Source organism: Myxocyprinus asiaticus, chromosome 19, assembly GCF_019703515.2.
Source record: "Myxocyprinus asiaticus isolate MX2 ecotype Aquarium Trade chromosome 19, UBuf_Myxa_2, whole genome shotgun sequence".
NCBI lineage: Eukaryota > Metazoa > Chordata > Actinopteri > Cypriniformes > Catostomidae > Myxocyprinus > Myxocyprinus asiaticus.
The window spans coordinates 23114032-23138584 of NC_059362.1; the positions used below are offsets into that span (position 1 = coordinate 23114032).

The 24553-nt window shown below is 37.6% G+C and overlaps 1 protein-coding gene, 1 long non-coding RNA gene and 1 other non-coding gene across 3 annotated transcripts in view; 1 reads left to right on the forward strand and 2 right to left on the reverse strand.

The window, feature by feature from the left end:
• Positions 1 to 4277: 4277 nt before the first annotated feature.
• Positions 4278 to 6251, reverse strand: LOC127456752 (uncharacterized). The gene is made up of 4 exons (XR_007899881.1): positions 6170 to 6251; positions 5748 to 5809; positions 5483 to 5547; positions 4278 to 5233 (listed from the first exon to the last, which is right to left on the reverse strand). It is a non-coding gene; the product is annotated as an uncharacterized LOC127456752 (long non-coding RNA).
• LOC127410493 (small nucleolar RNA SNORA26) lies at positions 5302 to 5423 on the reverse strand. The gene has a single exon (XR_007892137.1). It is a non-coding gene; the product is annotated as a small nucleolar RNA SNORA26 (small nucleolar RNA).
• Positions 6252 to 7681: 1430 nt separating the features above from the next.
• LOC127456748 (ubiquitin carboxyl-terminal hydrolase 46) overlaps positions 7682 to 24553 on the forward strand; it is a 32894-nt gene continuing 16022 nt past the window's right edge. Inside the window, exons 1-2 of the mRNA XM_051725301.1 lie at positions 7682 to 8011; positions 22108 to 22188. Coding sequence (XP_051581261.1) covers positions 7976 to 8011; positions 22108 to 22188 — 117 coding nt within the window. The 5' untranslated portion in view covers positions 7682 to 7975. The remainder of the gene's footprint in view (positions 8012 to 22107; positions 22189 to 24553) is intronic.

Here is a 24553-nt window from a genome sequence, read left to right on the forward strand (position 1 = left end):
AATACCAGTCGCTCAACTTCCCCCAGGATGTTCGGTTCATTTTGCCCAATAGTGTCAATGACGATTTTGGGAAAAAGCACCTAGCTTAGTACTTCAGGACTAATATTGTGTTAATCAAATAATGGATATTTAAAAAACAAACAAATGGGGCCACTATGTTTGATTGCTCATATCTTAAAAATTCATAAAGACGTTTGCACGATTTTTGGCGTACTTCTACGACTTTTTGTAAGCAACAAAATTACGTTAGCAAACAAAGCAGTTTAAAGAACAATATGGCAGCTATCCACACACATAGTATGGCTAGTACAACCTCTGGTAGTCCCAGAACAGATAAAGTGTTTGTTTATGTCTGACTGAGATCCATTGAGTGAGAAAAAAGAAAAAAAGAAAGAAAAAAAAAAACATTCTGAGAAAAGTAGAAGGAATATACATAATTCAGTCTTTGTTTCATCACTGACCTGGAAAAGGTCAAAGAGTTTTTACTCGGTTTACCAGCAGACTTCAAAGAGGATGAAAAAACTGTGGGTTGCATTGTATGATGATCAAGCAACCATCATTTATGTGAGAGCAACACAAAGAGACATATAGAAGGAGTTGAGAGAGGGAAAGGGGAAGCATATGAGTGTTTCTGTATATGGGATATTGAGAGAGTTTTATTTATATGATAGGTGAGAGATCGCACTGCTTTCTGCACTTCTCAGATGTAAGCATACATGGTGTCGCACCCCTTGGTGATGGGTAGTTGTTTGTCACTGCTGTGTGAGTGTGTGTTATCATAACATCCTGTTGTTCCCCTCACCTGAAAAATGTCAAGCCCTGAAAACCTCTTTCCCTGGAACAGTTCTCTCTGCCAAAAAGCATGCAGCTCTGCCTGAATGTGACCCGTCCCTTCCAACTTTAAACCACACATCTGGGTCACATCAAAGCAATGGACCTAGAAGACAGCCGGCTGGCGCTCTGTCCTGTCCAATTATATTCCTGGTAACATGGCCCTACTCCTCTCCACAACATCCCCCCCAACCCTGTTAGACAAATCTAGACCCGTTTCATGGCAAAGAAATAGAGCACAATCTTCTTTGCAGACTTTTGGGTTTGAATCTTGTGCCGTAGTTGAATAGAGTGCAAATCTACATAAATAATGTACAAAGAACTATGGAATTTATTTGAGTTCACTGATGTCAAATTTTAATTTCCTTCCAGTGAAGTGCTGAATTGGCAAATAATAATAATAATTTGAGCAATATTCATAATATTTAGATGAGCAAAATGGCTTCATTCAAAATTGTGATCCAATAGTTAGTCCTGCCAGTTGAAAACAAAAAGTACCCATATGGAGTGCACAGTGTCTACAGACTTCTTGATTGTTTTTTCACAACACTTATGTCCTTCCTTAAATGGACATTTTCACACCTAGTTTGTTTGAGCACTCTAAAGAGTCTGATATGAGTCTGAATGATATAATGTGTACATGTAAACAACCCAAATTATCTCAGACCCCCCTAAAAGGTCCCATAAATGAACCGAACTAAGACCACTTCGGGAAATAAACTCTCCCTTTAATCTTCGGGTGTTCTTTTTGAAAATCTTTTAACATCTCCATTATCGTAGTGCTTGAAATACAATTTCCTCGTTCTCCTTTTTTTGGCCTGTTCCTTTAATGAGAATGAAATTTTTCATGATGCAGAAAAAATGTAACTAATGAACCAATCTGTATAATGGAGTTAGTAATCACCCCTGTGCCAGTAAATTGCACTGCACTTGGCAGAATGTTACTGTAGATAACCAAATTAGAGCATCATTTAGTTAAGCTTCCTCTCTTAACATCAAGGTTTCTGTAATGATGTTTAGCCAGAGCTATCAAAATTTAACAATCCTCTTTAGAACTATATAAATGCACCATGTTGCTTTTATAACTACATTTATTGAACAAGAAATCCATATTTCTACAGCATATGGAGCTATGGAGTTTCAAGAATCTTGTTCATACTGATAGAGATTTAGGTTTATTTTTAGAGCTTACAGAGTGAAAAATCTTAAAATTACCATTCAGCTTGCCATCTATGTTTCATGTGCTTCTCATATTTAGCACTAGCCAATTGAACACTCTAAAACAAAAGGGGAGGGCACTGTGCAGAAAGGACAGACCTATATGGCCATGTGTTGGAGTGCTCTGTTGAACAACATAATGACAGGCGTTGTTTCCATGTGCGGTAAAGGTGAGCTGTTGTGCTATAAAGCTGTGGGGCCCCATGTTTTGTAACCGACCGCTGTTCAGAGAGAATTCTTTAGAAATGTATTAATTCACTCAATACTCTTATTGGGGGCTCTTATTTGAGAATTTCTGTTACTGTAACAAATAAATAATTAACAAACTTTTAAGACACAAATACAACTGACAGACATCGAAAACACATAGCACATAAAACAACAGAGGTATAGAGAAATAATACTGTTCTACCACTAAGTGCTGCCTGTACCGGACTGACAGCGAAAGACGTTTCACTGACCACTGCCTGCATCTCTTAAGTCAATTTAGGATAGACAAATGACTATAAAGTAATCATTAGTCTTAAAATGTAATCCTTATCCTTAAACCTGCCTTAACAATTTGAAAATGTATATAAAATCATGATTATTACACATTATGTATTCAACTAGATAATATTTGTCATACAGAATGTACATTAAGGAATTATTTTCATCTCAATAGCAGTGAGTTACAGAGGTTTGGCACCATGACACTAAATGATTGCCCACCCATTGAGAAAGTCAGAATCTAGGGGTAGCAAGTTTGGAATATGAGGACCTACAAAAAGGTGTTTACGGTGAGGGGAAAGCTCTCAGATAATGCAAAGCTACTGAATCCTTTTAAGGTTGAGAGGTACCTTAGTGGATATGAGAAGAGACAGGCAGCAAACCATGACGTGCTGTTCATTGCCACGCGTGCCACATGCGCTGCTGATACAGTTCTACTCAGCAGTCATTGAGTCTGTCCTCTGTACTTCAATATCTGTCTGGTTTGGTTCAGCTACGAAATTGGATATCAGAAGATTACAAAGGACAGTTCGAACCGCTGAGAGGATTATTGGTTGCCCCCTGCCCCCCTTCAAGAACTACACACTTCCAGAATGAGGAAAAAGGCTGGAAAAATCACTCTGGACCCCACTCATCCTGCCCACTACCTTTTTGAACTGTTGCCTTCTGGCCGACGCTTCAGAGCTCTGAGCACCAGAACCGTCAGCCACAGGAACAGTTTTTTCCCTCAGACTATGCATCTCATGAACAGTTAAAACTGCCCCATTGAGCAATAATTAATGTGCAATATACAGCTTAGTCTTTTTATATTATCCAACACATCCAACCTCTTCTGCCATTACATTCCCTTGCACTGTATATAACCGATTTGTATTTAGATTTGCACTACGTATGTGTATATATATATATATATATATATATATATATATATAAAAAAAAAATGTACATATGTATATTGTCTGTGTATTCTATATATACTTTATATTTTTTTTAATTCATTTTTTAAAAGTCTTTTTGCTGTTTTATATTGTTGTGTACTGGAAGCTGCTGTCACCAAGACAAATTCCTTGTATGTGTAAGCATACTTGGCAATAAAGCTCATTCTGATACTGGCATCTCATTCTAAACTTCCCCAGAATTGACTGCAATTTTTAACACTTGTTAAGAGACTCCTCAGCTATTAAACAACCTTCTGCCCATTTAAACAGCTTTCATGACTTAATTTTGTTGATTCTTGCAGGAGCTGTGGCTTCCTCTTCCAAGAAATAAAATGCTCCGAGCCTGCAGCAAATACAGATCATGTATCATAGGTAAGATTTACTACCTACATTAATTTCCTTTGTTGGAGAGAGGCTCATGAGCAACAACCAACCAACCAAATTATTACGAGTTGGCTCAATCATGTTAAATCTTACCAGTTCGTTCATATGAATTCTAGACGTGCAAATAGTCGGTGTAATGCAGAAGGAAAAGTTCCGCGTGTCAGATATTGTGTACATGCTTATTAATTTTATGCCCCAACCCAAAACTAAACCTAACCAGAGTATGTATGGATGATTCAGAGTGTAGAGTAAGTTTTTTTTTTTTAGAAGACGAGGGCGAGTAATCTGATTGGCTGTTGCAAAAGTTCCAACTCATACAATTTCGCCAACACATATGAATCTGTGCGATTTCTCCGTGAGAGCCTGTTGGCCATGACGGTCTCATGTGTTCAAGACAAATAATGCAAATAATGACAAAGGCAAAGTATCTTTATTGATTGGTAACCAGCAATACATAACTTTATGCATTATTTATAATCGAAACTGCATCAGTCAATGACAATACAATTAGCATTTTTCAAGCTATAACATTGGATAATTGCAGCAACACATTTACTCTGGGATCAAGGTTTGGCTGGTTAGCCCCTGCTGGTAGACATCATAAGTACACATACAGGTAAAAAGCATGTTTCTCCATTGGATGGCCATGCAAAAGTGGCCAGAGTACTTTAACCAACACTACATATTTAATATGAAACAGGAGTTTTAATATAGTGTGATCAGTCTTTTATAGTGATTGGCCTAAATGGTCTCTGGAAGTGCCCATAAAGTAAAAATGGCAGCATCCAGGTCACGCAACTCCCGGGCGGTTGTGTCTAGAAGGGATCGCTCTCTCGTCAATTTCTCATGCATGCACATTCTGTTAAGATGTTTTCACCTGTGCTTTTTTTGACAAGAGAGGGATCCCTTCTAGACACGACCCTCTCGGGCTGCACATGCCAGCCAAGCAACTGCCATTAAGATGAAAGGGACTAACACACAGCTCTCTGTAGGTATTTTAGACTTATTGTCCCAGAGATAATGCTGTCATAAATAGTATCTGTAAAAACAAGTGGGTAAAACTTTACTACAATTTTAATTCAGACAAGTCATGTCACATTTTGCTGAAGTTGGTATGTAACTATTTTATAGGAATGTGTCTTGTGACAGGATCCAGGCACAGAGAAAGGACCTCTGACCACGGTTTTAGCAAGGGGTTGCTGTACCCCCCTTTTATGGCCACTTGAGACACTGACAGCCTCCAGTGGACAAAGCATAGAAGGGATCATGCCACCAGCAGTCTAGTTGTAAGAACTCAGGGATGCTTTGATTCAGATAGACACCATATACTGACATTAACTGCTTACCTAATGCCTGTGGTTCTGTTTCTCCATCTTTGCAAAAAATAAAATATAAGACTTTGAGTGATGATCTTAAACTTGATATGGTTAAATGTTACAAAAATTGTTTCTCACGACAGGATCCGAAGCAAGGAATATACAGCCAATACTTCAGGTTTTTGAGAGAATTCTTCTTCCCCCCCTGTGTTAGTCATTCAAGTCATAGCAGGTCTTGAATGGGCAAAAAAGGGGGCAACTAAAAAAATAAAAAATAAAAAAAAAAAATAAAAAAAAATCACTTACAGGTAATAGTTAGAGAATGACTCCTCCGCATTACTCTGTCCTCGAGGCCTTACAAACAACTGAGCCTAGACATGAAGAAAAAAATATAAGAAGAAACAAATTCCAACATCTCCAAAAATGAGCAGAATTTAGCATGCACACTACATTTAAGTATTCTTTGACAGTCTCTGGAGTTAAAAAGACTGAAAAAGTGTTGTCTTTTGTTAGTCAGAGGAAGCACATGGCTGTTACTTAAATACATTTAACTAGAACCGGACTTCCTTACCTATGCAACTAAGACATAGTAATTGATGAGCCTCTCTTCAGTCGGGGGATCAGATGGCCAATCTATAACATGAAAAATAACAAAAGGTTTAAGCTGCACCAGCAGGCAGACAGGCCGCACATTTACCAAGTGCAGACCGGATCTCGCGCCATACATGGATTTTCTACACTACATTTAAACAACAATAATCATGAAACGCATAAACGCAACTACATTCTTTTATTACACAAACTGTTTGACGCTCAGAAAAGTTTTAATACCTTCCTATTAAAGTACAGCAATCGTTTCAGCACACTTAACAGGTCACGCACATACAGCATGGTTTGTACATTTAAATCTTGCTGTTTCAATAAAACAAGCGAAGAACAGTCTAACTCATATTTAAGAAATAAATAAGCAGATATCTAATCATACACACTCACCAGCACCAATGTTGCGCCCGCTCATGCTGCTTGCGTCTAATCGGTAGATCTGTGCTGAAGAGAATGACCACGTGTGTGATCACAGTGAGGAATCCTGGGATATTTAAAGAGAGCCTCTAGCGGTAGAGAAGAGCCCATTGAACAAAGGGGCCTCCGTTTGTTCCTGAGAGGCAGCAGATGCCCAAACCCCGTCCCCACCCTAATGCTAACAATATGGAGCCTGGAAGGCTGACTACCCTTCAAGGAACAACGAGAGGCACCTTTCTTCCATCGCGTAGAGGGAGATGAGATACAGCTTTAAAAATTAAATAAAGTAACGTTCACATACTATTGGGTTGAAAGGCTAAATCTTATCAACATGCTCAGTTTTAGAAATGGGCGTTTATGCGCTTTAAATGTGGATTATAAAAGTATAAAATATGATTTTTCTAGAGTGATCAGAGTTTAATTTGTGGTCAATAATATTGTTATTTTTTATTTTAATTATTTATTTATTTTTGCAAAATGTTACATAAATAAATTGAGATGTAAAAAAATAAAAGAAATTCACAACATTCCAAAATCAGTTGATGGGTTAATATGCGTAACAAAAATGCACGACAATTATGCTATTTTTGAGTCTTCTTTGAAGATTAACCCCATGTGTTTTCTTTTTGTTTTAATTGTAATTTATGCCATATTTATTTGTATTTATTATATGTTCTTGCTGCTGCTCAGCTTCTTTGTTACTTTGTCATGAACTTTTGTAATTGTAAGGCCTGTTTTTGTTTGACCAAAAAAAGAGTAATTTATAAGGACACATTTTTATTGTGCATTACATAAACAGAGAACAGTTTGCATTGCATCGGAAATTTACAAGAAAAAGGGATAATAATAATAATAATAATAATAATAATAATAATAATAATAATAAAAATGAAAATAGGGCAAGCATCAAAGTTAATCAAAATGAATAACAAATGCTCAGTCAAAAAGAAAAACAAGGTCATAATACTGCAGAAACTTGTTATTCTTTCCATTATGTATGAGTGTAAGAGATTGTACAATATATTTCAATTAAAATGACTTCTAATCTGGGTAAAGAATCAAGAGATCTGCGATTTTTTTAAATGAATTAAGTATTTACACTGCAAGACAAAATAAAAATAAAAATACAACGTGTTCACAGCATGATTATTGATGATCTTTTAATGATAATATTGAAAAGAACACATTACTGACTCGGATTTCAAGCAGTGGACATAGTGTTATTTATGTTCATAAATGTATGGATGGAATGCACAGGAGTAAATCATAAAACTAGACAATGAATAATTTTTATTGTTTGTGTCCGTCATGCTTTATTATAGGTTGTGAATGTGACGTGAACTCATGTTTCCTCATTCCATTGGCTACAACGAAACCTCGAGCGAATGTGTTTCTTCGTTCATTGGTGAATCAATCTGTCAATCAAGCCGCGCAGTGTTTCGTGTCGTAACACTAAATTCACCAATCCCGTCTCGATGGGCGGGGTTTAACCGCTAATCCAGGATGTTAGTTTGTCGTCTAGTATGTGCATCTAGCAACGATGTTTACAATAAAAATATTAGGCATTGGTATTCTTCGTTACAGTGACCATGAACAAAACAACTAGATGACCACGGTAGACGTTTATTTCTCTCATTTGTTGCACTTTGAATGAGCAGCGGGGATTGAATGGTCACTGATTGCTGTCCTCGGTTAGGATTGCAGTTTGGCCTGTCAGTGCGTCTATTACAATCATGCTTATTTCATAACAATGGCAGTGAAGGGCACCTTATAAACTAAATGACTGTCAGAAATATCGCCTCCATTTGTAATATGGTAAGTATGAATGTGTGGCTAGTGCGCTGGCTAGCTCTTACGTGATGATGATGATGATGATGATGATGATGATGATGATGATGATGATGATGATGGTGGTGGTGGTGGTGGTATTTGTTGTTTGTTGTTTGTGTTCACTCACAGTCAGGTGCATGACCTCTCCTTTATGAGCTGATGTAGACATTAATCGCCCTTGTATTAATACGTCTATCATCACTAGACATATTTACGTGCTCAAATAATAAACTTGAGGTGATAGTGTAAGAAAAAACTGATCTCTGTTTAAAAGGAAAGGCTAGCAGTATAAGTGATGCCCTCCTTGTGTTGTGATAGCTTACTTTACTCTTTACGTTATGTATCTGAGGTGTAAATCTTTTATTATTATTATTATTATTATTATTATTATTATTATTTTAATCATATTTAAGAGAAATCACAATCTCAGGGACAAAAAATAGGGGTAATCTGTGTTTAAAGGGTCTCTTTAAATTGTGATCACTGAAAGGTAAGTGGGATGATTCCAGAAATGACAATGTGTAGTTGTGCACTTTACATAATATATCAGAAATTCTCATTATTTATTTGTTGATAATTTTATAATAAACATCTGCCCTTAACATTATAACTGATCTTACATTTAACAATGCTTTTCAAACCTTGCTCAGCACAGAACTAGAAAAACATAGGTGACACATTTATGTTACAATTTGTGTTAAATATAACTGTAATTTTAGTGCTTTTCATGCTTGACCAATTTCTGTTTTCTTTATATACAAAAATGTTTCTACACTTTTGTGCTTAGTGCCTCTGTATGACCCTTTTGCCATTTTGAGGGCTTATCATGTAGGCTATTAGGAACAGAATTTTTTTATGTAATAGGACAGTGCAGTGCTTCAGTTTCTTTGAAGCATTTTTGTGGGATATCTGTCATTGCCTGAATATTTCAGTGCCTGAAACTGGCCTAAGGTCTCACATCCATGTCCACTGTTCATCCTCAGATAACTACAGGTGGCATGTAAATCAGGACTAGATGTGGTTCGCAATATATTATGAATAGTGAATTATTGCCAGCGTGAAGGGACTCAGACTTAACGTCTGACTGCTGTTTAGTGCTGGTTATGTAACCAATGGACAGACAGGGTTCATTTGTTCATCGTTTTGTGTTTGGGGCCACATTTTGTAGTGACTCATTGACCACAGTACTACACAAGCTAATGAAATGTGCTCCTTTATGTCTTCCATGTAGAGTCCTGCTTAAATTACATTATTAATGTGTGTTTGGTGGTGTGCACAGCTGCAGACCTGTATTTCAGTTTGAGAACAAACATCAATTGCCTATCCTAAAGTTTGAGAACATGCATTTATTACCTGTGCTTCAGTTTGAGAACATGTTTATTACCTGTGCTTCAGTTTGAGAATATGCGTTTATTACCTGTGCTTCAGTTTAAGAACATGTTTATTACCTGTGGTTCAGTTTGAGAACATGCAGCTTCTACTTGTGCTTCATTTTGAGAATATGCATCTATTACCTGTGCTTCAGTTTGAGAACATGCGTTTATTACCTGTGCTTAAGTTTTTAAACATGCATCTATCACCTGTGCTTCAGTTTGAGAACATTTATAAATTGCCTTTGCTTCAGTTTGAGAACATGTTTATTACCTGTGCTTTAGTTTGAGAACATGCATTTATTACCTGTGCTTTAGTTTGAAAACATGCGTTTATTACCTGTGCTTTAGTTTGAGAACATGCGTTTATTACCTGTGCTTTAGTTTTGGAACATACGTCTATTGTCTGTGCTTTAGTTTGAGAACATGCGTTTATTACCTGTGCTTTAGTTTTGGAACATACGTCTATTGTCTGTGCTTCAGTTTGAGAACATATGTTTATTACCTGTGCTTCAGTTTGAGAGCATGCAGCTAACATATATCTATTACCTGTGCTTCAGTTTGAGAATATGCATTTTTTTTTACCTGTGCTTCATTTTGAGAATACGTGGCTATTATCTGCGCTTTAGCTTTAGAACATGCATTTATTACCTGTGCTTCGGTTTGAGAACATGTGTTTATTACCTTTGCTTCATTTTGAGAATATGCATCTATTACCTGTGCTTCAGTTTGAGAATATGCATGTATTACCTGTGCTTCAGTTTGAGAACATGCATTTATTACCTGTGCTTCAGTTTTAGAACATGTGTTTATTTCCTGTGCTTTAGTTTGGGAACATACAGGTGCATCTCAATAAATTAGAATGTCGTGGAAAAGTTCATTTATTTCAGTAATTCAACTCAAATTGTGAAACTCGTGTATTAAATAAATTCAATGCACACAGACTGAAGTAGTTTAAGTCTTTGGTTCTTTTAATTGTGATGATTTTGGCTCACATTTAACAAAAACCCACCAATTCACTATCTCAAAAAATTAGAATACATCATAAGACCAATAAAAAAACATTTTTAGTGAATTGTTGGCCTTCTGGAAAGTATGTTCATTTACTGTATATGTACTCAATACTTGGTAGGGGCTCCTTTTGCTTTAATTACTGCCTCAATTCGGCGTGGCATGGAGGTGATCAGTTTGTGGCACTGCTGAGGTGGTATGGAAGCCCAGGTTTCTTTGACAGTGGCCTTCAGCTCATCTGCATTTTTTGGTCTCTTGTTTCTCATTTTCCTCTTGACAATACCCCATAGATTCTCTATGGGGTTCAGGTCTGGTGAGTTTGCTGGCCAGTCAAGCACACCAACACCATGGTCATTTAACCAACTTTTGGTGCTTTTGGCAGTGTGGGCAGGTGCCAAATCCTGCTGGAAAATGAAATCAGCATCTTTAAAAAGCTGGTCAGCAGAAGGAAGCATGAAGTGCTCCAAAATGTCTTGGTAAACGGGTGCAGTGACTTTGGTTTTCAAAAAACACAATGGACCAACACCAGCAGATGACACTGCACCCCAAATCATCACAGACTGTGGAAATTTAACACTGTGTCAAGCAACTTGGGCTATGAGCTTCTCCACCCTTCCTCCAGACTCTAGGACCTTGGTTTCCAAATAAAATACAAAACTTGCTCTCATCTGAAAAGAGGATTTTGGAACACTGGGCAATAGTCCAGTTCTTCTTCTCCTTAGCCCAGGTAAGACGCCTCTGACATTGTCTGTGGTTCAGGAGTGGCTTAACAAGAGGAATACGACAACTGTAGCCAAATTCCTTGACATGTCTGTGTGTGGTGGCTCTTGATGCCTTGACCCCAGCCTCAGTCCATTCCTTGTGAAGTTCACCCAAATTCTTGAATCGATTTTGCTTGACAATCATAAGGCTGCGGTTCTCTTGGTTGGTTGTGCATCTTTTTCTTCCACACTTTTTCCTTCCACTCAACTTTCTGTTAACATGCTTGGATACAGCACTCTGTGAACAGCCAGCTTCTTTGGCAATGAATGTTTGTGACTTACCCTCCTTGTGAAGGGTGTCAATGATTGTCTTCTGGACAACTGTCAGATCAGCAGTCTTCCCCATGATTGTGTAGCCTAGTGAACCAAACTGAGAGACCATTTTGAAGGCTCAGGAAACCTTTGCAGGTGTTTTGAGTTGATTAGCTGATTGGCATGTCACCATATTCTAATTTGTTGAGATAGTGAATTGGTGGGTTTTTGTTAAATGTGAGCCAAAATCATCACAATTAAAAGAACCAAAGACTTAAACTACTTCAGTCTGTGTGCATTGAATTTATTTAATACACGAGTTTCACAATTTGAGTTGAATTACTGAAATAAATTAACTTTTCCACGACATTCTAATTTATTGAGATGCACCTGTATGTCTATTATCTGTGCTTCAGTTTAGAACATGTGTTTATTACCTGTGCTTTAGTTTGGGAACATACATCTATTATCTGTGCTTCAATTTTAGAACATGCATTTATTACCTGTGCTTTAGTTTGGGAACATACGTCTATTATCTGTGCTTCAGTTTTACGTCTATTATCTGTGCTTCAGTTTTAGAACATGCGTTTATTACCTGTGCTTTAGTTTGGGAACATACGTCTATTATCTGTGCTTCAGTTTTAGAACATGCGTTTATTACCTGTGCTTTAGTTTGGGAACATACGTCTATTATCTGTGCTTCAGTTTGAGAACATGCATTTATTACCTGTGCTTTAGTTTGGGAACATACGTCTATTATCTGTGCTTCAGTTTTAGAACATGCATTTATTACCTGTGCTTTAGTTTGGGAACATACGTCTATTATCTGTGCTTCAGTTTGAGAACATGTGTTTATTACCTGTGCTTTAGTTTGGGAACATACGTCTATTATCTGTGCTTCAGTTTTAGAACATGCGTTTATTACCTGTGCTTTAGTTTGGGAACAAACGTCTATTATCTGTGCTTCAGTTTGAGAACATGCATTTATTACCTGTGCTTTAGTTTGGGAACATGCGTTTATTACCTGTGATTTAGTTTGGGAAGATAAGTCTATCATCTGTGCTTCAGTTTTAGAACATGCGTTTATTACCTGTGCTTTAATTTGGGAACATACGTCTATTATCTGTGCTTCAGTTTGAGAACATGTGTTTATTACCTGTGCTTTAGTTTGGGAACATACGTCTATTATCTGTGCTTCAGTTTTAGAACATGCGTTTATTACCTGTGCTTTAGTTTGGGAACATACGTCTATTATCTGTGCTTCAGTTTGAGAACATTTATCAAATGCCTTTGCTTCAGTTTGAGAACATGCGTTTATTACCTGTGATTTAGTTTGGGAAGATAAGTCTATCATCTGTGCTTCAGTTTTAGAACATGTGTTTATTACCTGTGCTTTAGTTTGGGAACATACGTCTATTTTCTGTGCTTCAGTTTGAGAACATGTGTTTATTACCTGTGCTTTAGTTTGGGAACATACGTCTATTATCTGTGCTTCAGTTTTAGAACATGTGTTTATTACCTGTGCTTTAGTTTGGGAACATGCGTTTATTACCTGTGCTTCATTTTGAGAACATTTATCAAATGCCTTTGCTTCAGTTTGAGAACATGTGTTTATTACCTGTGATTTAGTTTGGGAAGATAAGTCTATCATCTGTGCTTCAGTTTTAGAACATGTGTTTATTACCTGTGCTTTAGTTTGGAAACATATGTCTATTATCTGTGCTTCAGTTTGAGAACATGTGTTTATTACCTGTGCTTTAGTTTGGGAACATACGTCTATTACCTGTGCTTCAGTTTTAGAACATGTGTTTATTACCTGTGCTTTAGTTTGGAAACATATGTCTATTATCTGTGCTTCAGTTTTAGAACATGTGTTTATTACCTGTGCTTTAGTTTGGGAACATACGTCTATTACCTGTGCTTCAGTTTTAGAACATGCGTTTATTTCCTGTGCTTCATTCTGAGAACATTTATCAATTGCCTTTGCTTCAGTTTGAGAACATATGTTTATTACCTGTGCTTCAGTTTGAGAACATGTGTTTATTACCTGTGCTTTAGTTTGGGAACATACTTCTATTGTCTGTGCTTAGTTTAGAACATGCATTTTTTACCTGTGCTTCAGTTTGAGAACATGTGTTTATTACCTGTGATTTAGTTTGGGAACATACGTCTATTATCTGTGCTTCAGTTTGAGAACATGCGTTTATTACCTGTGCTTTAGTTTGGGAACATACGTCTATTATCTGTGTTTCAGTTTTAGAACATGCGTTTATTACCTGTGCTTTAGTTTGGGAACATACGTCTATTATCTGTGTTTCAGTTTTAGAACATGCGTTTATTTCCTGTGCTTCAGTTTGAGAACATGTTTATTACCTGTGCTTCAGTTTGAGAACATACGTTTATTACTTGTGCTTCAGTTTGAGAACATACGTTTATTACCTGTGCTTCATTTTGAGAACATTTATCAATTGCCTCTGCTTCAGTTTGAGAACATGTTTATTACCTGTGCTTCAGTTTGAGAACATACGTTTATTACCTGTGCTTCAGTCTGAGAACATTTATCAATTGCCTCTGATTCAGTTTGAGAATATGCATCTATTACCTGTGTTCAGTTTGAGAAAATGCGTTTATTACCTGTGCTTCATTTTGATAACTTACATCTTTTACCTGTGCTTTAGTTTTAGAACATGTTTATTACCTGTGCTTCAGTTTGAGAACATGCATTTATTACATACCTGTGCTTCAGTTTGATAAACATGCATTTTTTTTACCTGTGCTTCAGTTTGAGAACATTAATTTATTACCTGTGCTTCTGTTTGAGAATGAGAATATGCGTGTCACATGATGCCATGCAAGGGGCAGACGTGTGAGCGATGAGCTCTGCGCACTTTGCTAAATTTTTAATTATTTGCATGTTATAATCTGGTGAAATTTGATACACCCAGTTACACATTTGCTCTTTGATGCAAAACATGTCAAAGAAGTCAAAATCCTCGGGCTCTGGAGACATTATAAGACACTTACGTGTTCAGGATGAAAGCCCCGACAGGCCTACAGACCATGGACTCGATTTGGATGGTGCGGTGGGAGAAGGAATACAGGGTCAGTTGTCCAACATGTCGGTGATGTTGACGAAGACTCTTGCTGACTTGGAGGATCTCGCTGTAATACGTCGATCGATTACGGCAATGGAAATAAAATTCTCTGAGCTAGTTACAAGAGTGACTGATGGTGAGAGACGAATCGATTTTTTGGAGTCATCAGAGAGGGAATTAACCGCTAATCCACCCGCGACCAAAGTTGATTTAGAACATCTCCTTGAAAAGCTTGAAGATCTTGAGAATAGAAGCCACAGGAATAACGTTCGAATTGTTGGAATTCCTGAGCATGAGGAGGGCAGAGATATGGTGAAATTCCTAAACGAGTTTTTCCCGAGTCTGCTTGACATAACAGGCCACAAGCTGGAAATCGAGCGAGCTCACAGATTTGCTGAGGGAGACAGGCCCCGACCGATTCTGGCCAGATTTCTGAGATCATCCGATAAAGATCTTGTGTTGCACCAGGCGAGGAGCAAAGGAAAGCTTTCTTGGAAGAACCATAATATTTTCTTGTTCCTGGACTTTGCGAGTTCGACAAGAGAGAAACGCGATCAGTTCAAGGAATGTAAGAAACTCTTACATCAGTGAAAGATCTCGTTTGCTCTGATGTTTCCGGCCAAACTGAGAATAGAAACGAAGGTCGGTCGCAAAGTATTTACATGTCCCAAACAGGCAATGTCTTTTATTGAATCAATGGGTGAGTAAACCGTTGGATGTTTCTCATGTGAGTGGGTCGACTCGCTGTACTTACTCTTGAGGAAGCTGGGCGACATTTGGTTTTTTTGCGTTGGCTCCGCCGTGCGGCTGGAGCTTGTTTTGTGAATAACACTTTTCCTTAAAGAATTTATTGCAATCTTTTGCATTGATGGAAGATTATTTAGGCATGGAAGTTCCCGGCCAGTTTGAGAGTGGACACTACGGATGACCGCAAAATATCTACATGCTCACACAAAGGATGTCTTTTATAAAGTTGATGGATTATGTAAGTCATGGTATATACATTTATGCGGCCTCCGAGTGAATTGACTCGACCATCTGGGGAACCGGGATGCCGGTTTTGTTTCTTTTTGTGTTGGCTCCGGCTAGCGGCTGGAGCTTGTTCTGTTGAAAAACACTCCTTTGGAACAGCTGTGGATTAATCTGTTCGTTCTTCATGCTTATTCCTCCTGCTGGCTGTAGTTTGAGTTTTTTTTACGGGACATTGGAATGATTACATCATCCGCTGAACTCATAACAGCCGGCTCACTGAAAATTCGTCTGTCTGTCCGAGGAATCTGAACGGTTTTATATCAGCTGGAATTTGTTTTGTGGATGATCACACCTTTGAGACAGTTCTGTGAATGAATCTACATGTTCTTTGTGTTCATTCTTCCTATTGGCTGGGTTTATTTTACAAAGTGTTTTCTGTTATGTAATTTTGCCTCACAAATTTGTGAGGCAGAATTGAGCAATCCGATGGCAAAGTTGTCGCGGGGGCTCGTGAGCGTTCATGGACCTTTTGAGTTTAGAGGGATTGTTGCCGGTTGGCGCTTTCGTGCGCGGGGTTAATGCGCACGTTTTTCTTTTTTCTGTTTGTTTTGTTCGGGGGGAAGTTCAGGGCTTGATTGTTTCACTAATGGGGAATGTGGTCTGTATAATTTTGTTTTTGACACACAGTTTATTTTTTCTACTATATCAAAATGTCAAATGTTAATATAAGTGTACTATCTCTCTCCACATGGAATGTAAATGGGTTGGGGCACCTCATAAAAAGAAGGAAGGTTTTTTCTTTTCTTAAACGTAAGAAATATGATATAGCGTTTCTTCAAGAAACACATCTCTCCCTGCAGGAAGCTGAAAAAATTGGGAAGATATGGGGTGGACATGTTTTTTTTAGTGCTGGCTCAAGTAAGAGCAAGGGAGTCATTATATTGGTAAATAAAAATGTACAATTCAAATGTCTCAAACAGACTAAAGATAAATTAGGGAGAGTCATTATTGTTTTAGCTGAAATTCAAGGGCAAAGGTTAATTTTGGTTAATATTTATGCACCTAACGCTGATGATCAGGGCTTTTTTATAGATCTTGAAGGGATGCTGCAAGCCGCTGGCACCCCTCATGATATAATATTGGGAGGAGACTTTAATCTTTTGATGGACTCAGTCCTTGATCACAGTGAAGCAAAAGTGTGTAAAGCCCCTAGAGCAACATTGACGCTTCACAGGATGTGTAAAAATCTTGGTCTTACGGATATTTGGAGACATTTGAACCATCTGGTAGGGACTGTAAATGTTTTTCACCAGACCATAAGATTTATTCTAGAATAGATTTTTTTTTTTAATATCCAAATCCCTCATTTCATCTGTTGTGGATTGCTCAATTGGAATTATCTTAGTCTCAGATCGTGCCCTGGTGAGTTTAGAGGTGTTGCCACATATAGAGAAAAAGAAATCATATAGCTGGTGCCTTAATGTGTCCCTTTTTCAAAATCCTGATTTCCTACAAATGTTAAAGACTGAAATCAGTGTTTATATGGAGACCAACTGGTCCTCAGTATCCTTTGTGAGTGTGGTTTGGGAGGCACTTAAGGCAGTTCTTAGGGGTCGGATCATATCGTATGCCTCATTCACCAAAAAATCCAAAGCACAAGAACTTGTGGAGTTGGAAGGAAATATTAAAAGTGCCGAGGCAGAGCTGAAGTGCCGAATGTTATCTGATGGCCTCAGAGAATTGACCCGATTGAAATATAGATATAATACTATTTTGTCATGGAAAGTGGAGTTTTGGTTATTCAGGGCAAGACAGTCATACTTTGAGTCGGGTGACAAAGCAGGGAAGCTTTTGGCTAGATATATAAAGCAGAGAGAGTCTCTTTCTGTCATTCCCTCAGTGAAATCTGCTGGTGGTGAAATTTTTACCTCAGCCATTGATATTAATAATGCTTTTAAAGAATTCTATCTTGATCTCAATAGTTCCAAGTCTTCGTCTACTGATGAAGATATTAGAAACTTTATGGAACCATTAGATCTTCCTAAATTGACGATTGAGCAAAAAAACTCTCTTGATTCTGAGATAACCTTGGAGGAGCTTGACGAGGTAATTAAGTCCCTACCTACTGCCAAGGCTCTGGGGCCAGATGGTTTTGCAGCAGAATTTTTTAGATCCTATGCTACAGAACTGGCTCCACTTTTGTTAGAAGTTTATTCTGAATCATTAAAGAAGGGAAAGCTTCTGCCAACCATGACACAAGCCTGGATCAGTCTGATTCTTAAAAAGGACAAAGATCCAAGCGAGTGTAAGAGTTACCATCCAATCTCCCTGATCCAATTAGATGTAAAAATATTGTAAACAATTTTGGCTAACTGATTAAGTAAGGTTATGACATCTCTTATACATATAGATGAGGTAGGATTTATTCGGGGCCGTAGCTCTTCTGATAACATTAGGCGTTTCATCAATATCATGTGGTCAGTAGCGAATGATCAATCTCCGGTCACTGCCAACTCACTTGATGCTGAAAAGGCATTTGATATGGTAGAATGGGATTATCTTTTTAAGATTTTGGAAATATATGGGTTCGGGAGTACATTTATTGGTTGGATTAAGTTACTTTATAGACACCCTGTAGCAGCGGTGCAAAAAAATTGATTAATTTCAGATTTTTTTACTCTGGATAGGGGCACTCAGCAGGGCTGCCCTCTTTCCCCTTTATTGTTCTGTCTTGCCCTGGAACCATTAGCAGCCGCGATAAGAAAGGAGGATGATTTTCCAGGGGTGGTGGCGGGAGGTGTGGCGCATAAGCTTCTGCTTTACGCAGATGATATTTTATTATTTGTCTCTGACCCCACTAGATCTATGCCTTGCCTCCACAGAATTATTAATTCCTTTTCCAAGTTCTCAGGATACAAAGTCAATTGGTCTAAATCCGAAGCTTTGGCTTTGACAGCGTACTGTCCAGTAACGGCTTTTCAGCCGGGCGCCTTCCAATGGCCCAAACAGAGCATTAAGTATTTGGGGATTTTATTCCCAGCAAATTTGTCTGATTTAGTTAGTGTTAATTTTGACCCTTTAATAAAAAGATTTTCGAGCGATGTGGGCAGGTGGGCTTCATTACATTTATCTATGATTGGAAGGTTAACGTTATCAAAATGAATTGTATTCCAAAATGTAACTACCTGCTACAGTCTCTCCCTGTAGATGTCCCCCTCTCTTATTTCAAGCAATTTGATAGCATAGCGAAGTCCTTCATTTGGAATGGTAAACGTCCCAGATTGCATTTTAATAAGTTACATAGGCCGATAGACAAAGGTGGGCTAGGCCTACCCAAGATTTTATTTTATTATTATGCGTTGAGTCTCAGACATTTGGCTCACTGGTCACTTCTACCTGAGAGAGCCCCTCCATGGTTATTAAACAAGCAGTTCTTGCCCCTATTTCGCCATTACAAAGCATCTCTATCAAACTAATCGGAAAAGTTAAGTTACACCCCGTTATTTCGCATTTACATTCGGTATGGACTAAAGTGTCCAGATTGTTTAAATTGGGCACTTATTTAAATGTTGCCTCGAGTATATGGCAGAACCCAAGATTACGTATTGGCAAGTCCCCTTTCTGCTGGCCAGAGTGGATTGTGAGGGGGGTTGCTACACTCGGTGACCTATATGAAAGTGGAGTGTTGAGATCGTTTGAAAACTTGGTCCAACATTTTGGGATCCCCAGACCTCAGTTTTATAGATATTTACAATTGCGCCACCTGCTTTGTACTATTTTTGGCAGTAGCACACATCCCCCTAAGGAGGCAGATGCTTTGGGTGAGGTGATTGCGGCTTTTGGAAAAGGTCATGAGGCATCAGTGTACTACTCCCTGTTAATTCAGAGTCTGGGGGACGGAGCCTTAACTTCTATTAAGAGATGATGGGAGAAAGATTTGAATTTGGTATTGGAGGATGGAGTGTGGACTAAGATTCTGAAAAATGTCAAGTCTGTATCTAGAGATGCAAAGGTTCGCCTTATTCAGTTCAAGATTTTACATAGATTCTATTGGACCCCCTCTAGACTGTATAGGCTTGGTCTTAAAGACACACCCACCTACTGGCGATGCCAATCGGAGGATGGAGATATAACCCATGTTTTTGGGGGGTGCGTTGAGATCCAGGGGTTTTGGTTGAGAGTTCAGAGTTTTGTATGTGAGGTCTTAGGCACTCGGGTTTCATTTTGCCCCAGACTCTGTATTTTGGGAGATGGGGCAGAAATTAATGTGGAGAATAAACATGTGGAGGATTGGGTCCTGACCTGTGTAATGGTCGCCAGGCGGGTGATTTTGAGGGGTTGGAAGTCGGTTGGAGCACCCCCGTTTCAGGAGTGGTGCTCGGAGATGGGGAGAGTGGCCTCAGAGGAGGGGTCTTATAGAAGACTGGAAATCCGGATCTGTTTGTGGGAAAATGGGGTGGATATTTAGCATTCTTGGAGGGTTCTCGGGTGGAATAGTGGAGAGAGAGGGGTAATTGTCAGTGTGTGTGATTTTTATATTTGTATATATATGTATTTTTTATTATTATTATGATTATTTTTCTCTTTTTTCCTCTTTTAGTTGTTTGGTTTTTGAATTCTTTTATATGTGTTCATCTAAGACCACAGGGATGTTTGTTGAGGATTGAGGTGGGGTTGGGGAGGAGGAGGGGTGGTAGTGGGTGTTAAAAGTTGATTTTGTGTATTTATAATTATGTTGTGTTTTAATAAATAAAAATGTTAATCATAAAAAAAAAAAAAAAAAAAAAAAAGATTATCAACACATGACATAAAAAAAACAAAATTAAAAAAAGAGAATGAGAATATGCATATATTTCTTGTGCTTTATTTTGAAAATATGCATCTATTACCTGTACTTCAGTTTGAAAACATGTGTCTATTACCTGTGTCTCAGTTAATGAAAATGTATCAACCTGTGCTTCAGTCTGAGAACATGCATCTATTAGGCTACCTGTGCTTTAGTTTGAGAACATACTTTTGTTACCTGTGCTTCAGTTTGAGAAAATACATCTGTAACCTGTGCTTCAGTTTGGCAACCAATGTTTGTGTGTACTTGTATGCAATGCATACACATCTGTGTGCTTTAGCAAGTTTCTGAGTCTTAGTGGAAACAAAGACAGGCTATTTGGCAATTGTAAATGAAGAGAAAATGACCCCTATTTCAAGTCAAATGTTGCCAAAGGTACCTTCACATTATTTAGACAATATAATGGCTCTTAATTTTTTCAAAGCCTTTGAGCTCAGAGGATTTGATATCCCTAACGAATGAATGCAGTGCATTACTTGCCCATTATTAATTATTATGGCCTAAAAACCTTTAAGCTCTGAAGTCTCTGTTAGACAATGCTGTATTTATATTTAAAGTGAATGGGTAGCAAAGATTTCTTAGTACTAGAAATAAAGGTCTTAGTGGATTCATATTTCTTTGAGAAAAAAAAATAGATTTCTGCCTAGGGTCAATAATACTAAAATAGACAATGCACAGACTCAGAGTGCGGCTATTTCCCATCTTTCAGTTGTCAGTCATGCTCCTGACTCCCCTGGCTTGTGACTTTGATCTTTGTCTCAGACCTGAATTGTCTAACGGGATCAAATTGTGGTGGGTGTAGTCATTCTTTACCTGTTCTGTTCATTCCAGAGTTATCAGAAGATACTAGAGTTGTAAAGATAAGTTGAGTCTAAAAAGATGTTCACAGTTCTTTGCTAAATATTCTGGATACATTTGAATAGATAAAGAATGAATAAAGGATTGAATATGAAGACAAAACAGATGTTTTATACAGTAGATGTGGCTTATATTTTATGATGAGCAAATCCACAATTTTATCATCTGTCATTGATTTTGACATTACTAGAAACAAAAAGCTCAAACCAAACTCGTCTCTTAAGTCGAGGTGAAACTCTGAACTTGTCCTGGTGATTTAGTTACACTCTGTAATGAATTCTTATCTAGCAACACATCCTGGTTAGTTCTATTCATTAGTAAGGCTTTGCATACAACGGCTCTTCCTGCCTCAGAGCTCTGTTACAACTTCAGTGTTCTGTCACTCAGCTGTTGTTAAATGGAACCTTCACTAAAACACTTGATACTTTGAGAGTATCAGTTTAAATGGAATTGACTCCAAAATTATACCTGACTGCCCACCGAGTTGACCTAGTTACTATGAAATGTCCACTCATTTGTGTCCAACCATTTTTAGACAACATTTGGCTGTGATCTGTTTGTTAATATTATTATTATTATTTTTTTATTTTTTTCACAGAGCTGAGCAGTGATGAGCTTAATCTGATATTTTTTTGGGGAATCTATTTTAAACAAACTTGGGAAAATCAGTTGTTTAATGAGTGCAGAAAAGCCAAAAAAGCATTCTTTGGCCTGGTAGACAGACAGTCTCTATCAGCATGGTTAGGCTGAAAGACGAATTACTGTTTTATTTCCTCCTAGTCCCAATGAAGGTGAAAAATATGTTAAAGAGCCAGTGTGCACACATTGTCTTTGAAAAATGAGAATGAATATTTCATATCAAATGAAAGTTGATAAAATGGAAAATGTGTTATGACCTTTCATTCTCTCCTCTCAGGGCACCAATGCCTCTGCTCTGGAGAAAGACATTGGTCCAGAGCAGTTCCCCATTAATGAACACTACTTTGGATTGGTCAATGTAAGTATCACACAATGCCAGACCAGCCCTTATACAGACACGTGTTTACACAAGAGCCATTGTGATGAACATTGTACCTCTGAGGAATGAGAAAGGGTTAGAGAACAAATTATAATGTAAACATAGTAAGGGGTTGTTCAGACCAAACATGTTCTTGTAAACATGCTAAAAAAAGCTAGACACAGTGCTCTGAATAGTACAGAACACGTGTCTCAAGATGCATTTTTAAAAGTCTTATTTTAACTTGACACGGCATCTAAAAAAACACTAACCTCCTGCGCAAGATGCTGAAAAAACAGTGAGACACAGTGCAATGGTCAATGATGTTAGTCTAATGCATGTTTACATAGAGAAACAATTGAAAAACAGTGCAGATGGATGTAAAAACATCTAATACTGCAATGAAACATTGAGTAGCTTGGTTTTCTCATTTGCGTGCTAATGATAATGCCATGTTGTATTGCTTACTTTTATTATCTTACATTATTTATTGCAATCTTCAGGGACACCGCAAGATTAAAAAAAAAATAAACAGCTAAAATGTTTGAAATTTGAGCTGGCGAAAAGATTGAAAAGTTTACAATTTTGGCTATCCACTTTGTTTGCTGTTTTCAAGAGAACTGAGTGGTTTATTTGTAGTCATATGTAAAATACATTAACATTTGATTTTTACTGCGGGACAGGTCAGCTTGACAAAGCCAAATTTATTCCGACAGCCATTAGCTGCAGCTGTTATGAATATGAATAACATGTTACTGTTCAGTCTTACAAAGCTGAAACTTTCAGGTCATGCAACCTTTTGTTTTCAGTTCTAGAAGAATGGCAATAATCAGGTTGCAGGTGTAACAGTTGGTTATATCTCAATTAATCATCAGGAGATCTTATAACGGATACCACATAAGTCACATTTAGTGAAATTGTGCGGCATAATTATGTCTCTTTTGTGACTTATTTAAATGCTGCCTGATCTAATGAGTTTATTTTTGAGGGGGAATAACTGCTTTCAGTTTAATAAAGGATTTTAAGACCTGTCATCACAAGGTGACAATAAAAGAACTCATTAAAAGAAAAGTTACTTTATGAGACATTTGATTATAACCAAATCTAATTGTGGTGTTTTTTTGTGGAATTCAAATAGCCCACGATAAGCAGTGATGTCATCAGTGGTATGGCATAGTAGTTAGCACATGTGCTCCGACAAATTAGCTGCTTTTCCACCAATCAAGCCAAACAGTTCTCATTGCGAAACCATGACAATCCTAGCCAGTTGGCATGGTCACGTTGTCATTTTCCACTGTGGTGCTGCGAAATCAGTATTAGAACATACTTCACATATATGTCAGTTGGCGACAGCATGAGAGGTAAACATTGGCGCGAGTGCAATGTGGAGGATGATCACATATTCCAATTTTTAGGACTGGACATACAGAATGGAAAAAGTTGGAAAAAGGACATTTATTGAATAAATTAAATGAGTAATATATTAATATATATGAGTTTTAATGAGCTATTTAGCACAGTCTTCTTCCCTGATGAAAAAGGCATGTAGAAGTACTGTACTAGTTAAACCATAATCATACAATCATGAAAGTACACTAAACATCCACAAAACATACATCTTTATTAACTTCACCCAAATATTAGAGAACTTGGCCAGCTACCTGTATCTAGAAACAATTGAGTTACCTTGGCGTTCATGAAATGAACCCTTTTAGCTTGGATTGGCCCACCCGGCCTGCCGAGAAAAAAATGATAATCAAAATATTAATAACTACAGTCTTGACCAACAGAATAGGTATCGTTTTAAAGTTTAGCTGTAGTCTACAATGCATGTAGGCATTATGACCAAAACTAAACAAGTGCTTTGAAATTTTCAGACAAATCAGAAGTGTTCTTTTTGATAATTTATTAAACATTTTGCATTGTACATATTATTGTAATCGGTAAAAACATCAAACTGATCAAATAGCCATGTGTCAAATGTTGTTAGAAAGCCCTCAAAGAGTAGAAAACAACCAGCCTATTTGTTTTACTTACAGACACAAGTATAGCGAGTAATATCTTATAATTTCACAAAATAAACAGATTATAAAATATCACATACCTTACTTAGAGGAGGGGATTCCTGTTAAAACAAGCCCACACACAACTTAATTGGATGCATAAGATCATTTGATAATCCACTCGAAGCACAATTGATTTAACCCTTTGATTTGCTTTAAACATTGAGTAGGGAGTTGTTCTGTGTCTTCCTTGATCATAAATGTCTTGTATAGCTCCACATTTGAAAGTGATCTCGGTGTTTGACCTATGATTGTTTCTTCACTGGCATGCATCAAGCATGCAGTTTTCCAGATCTTATCTC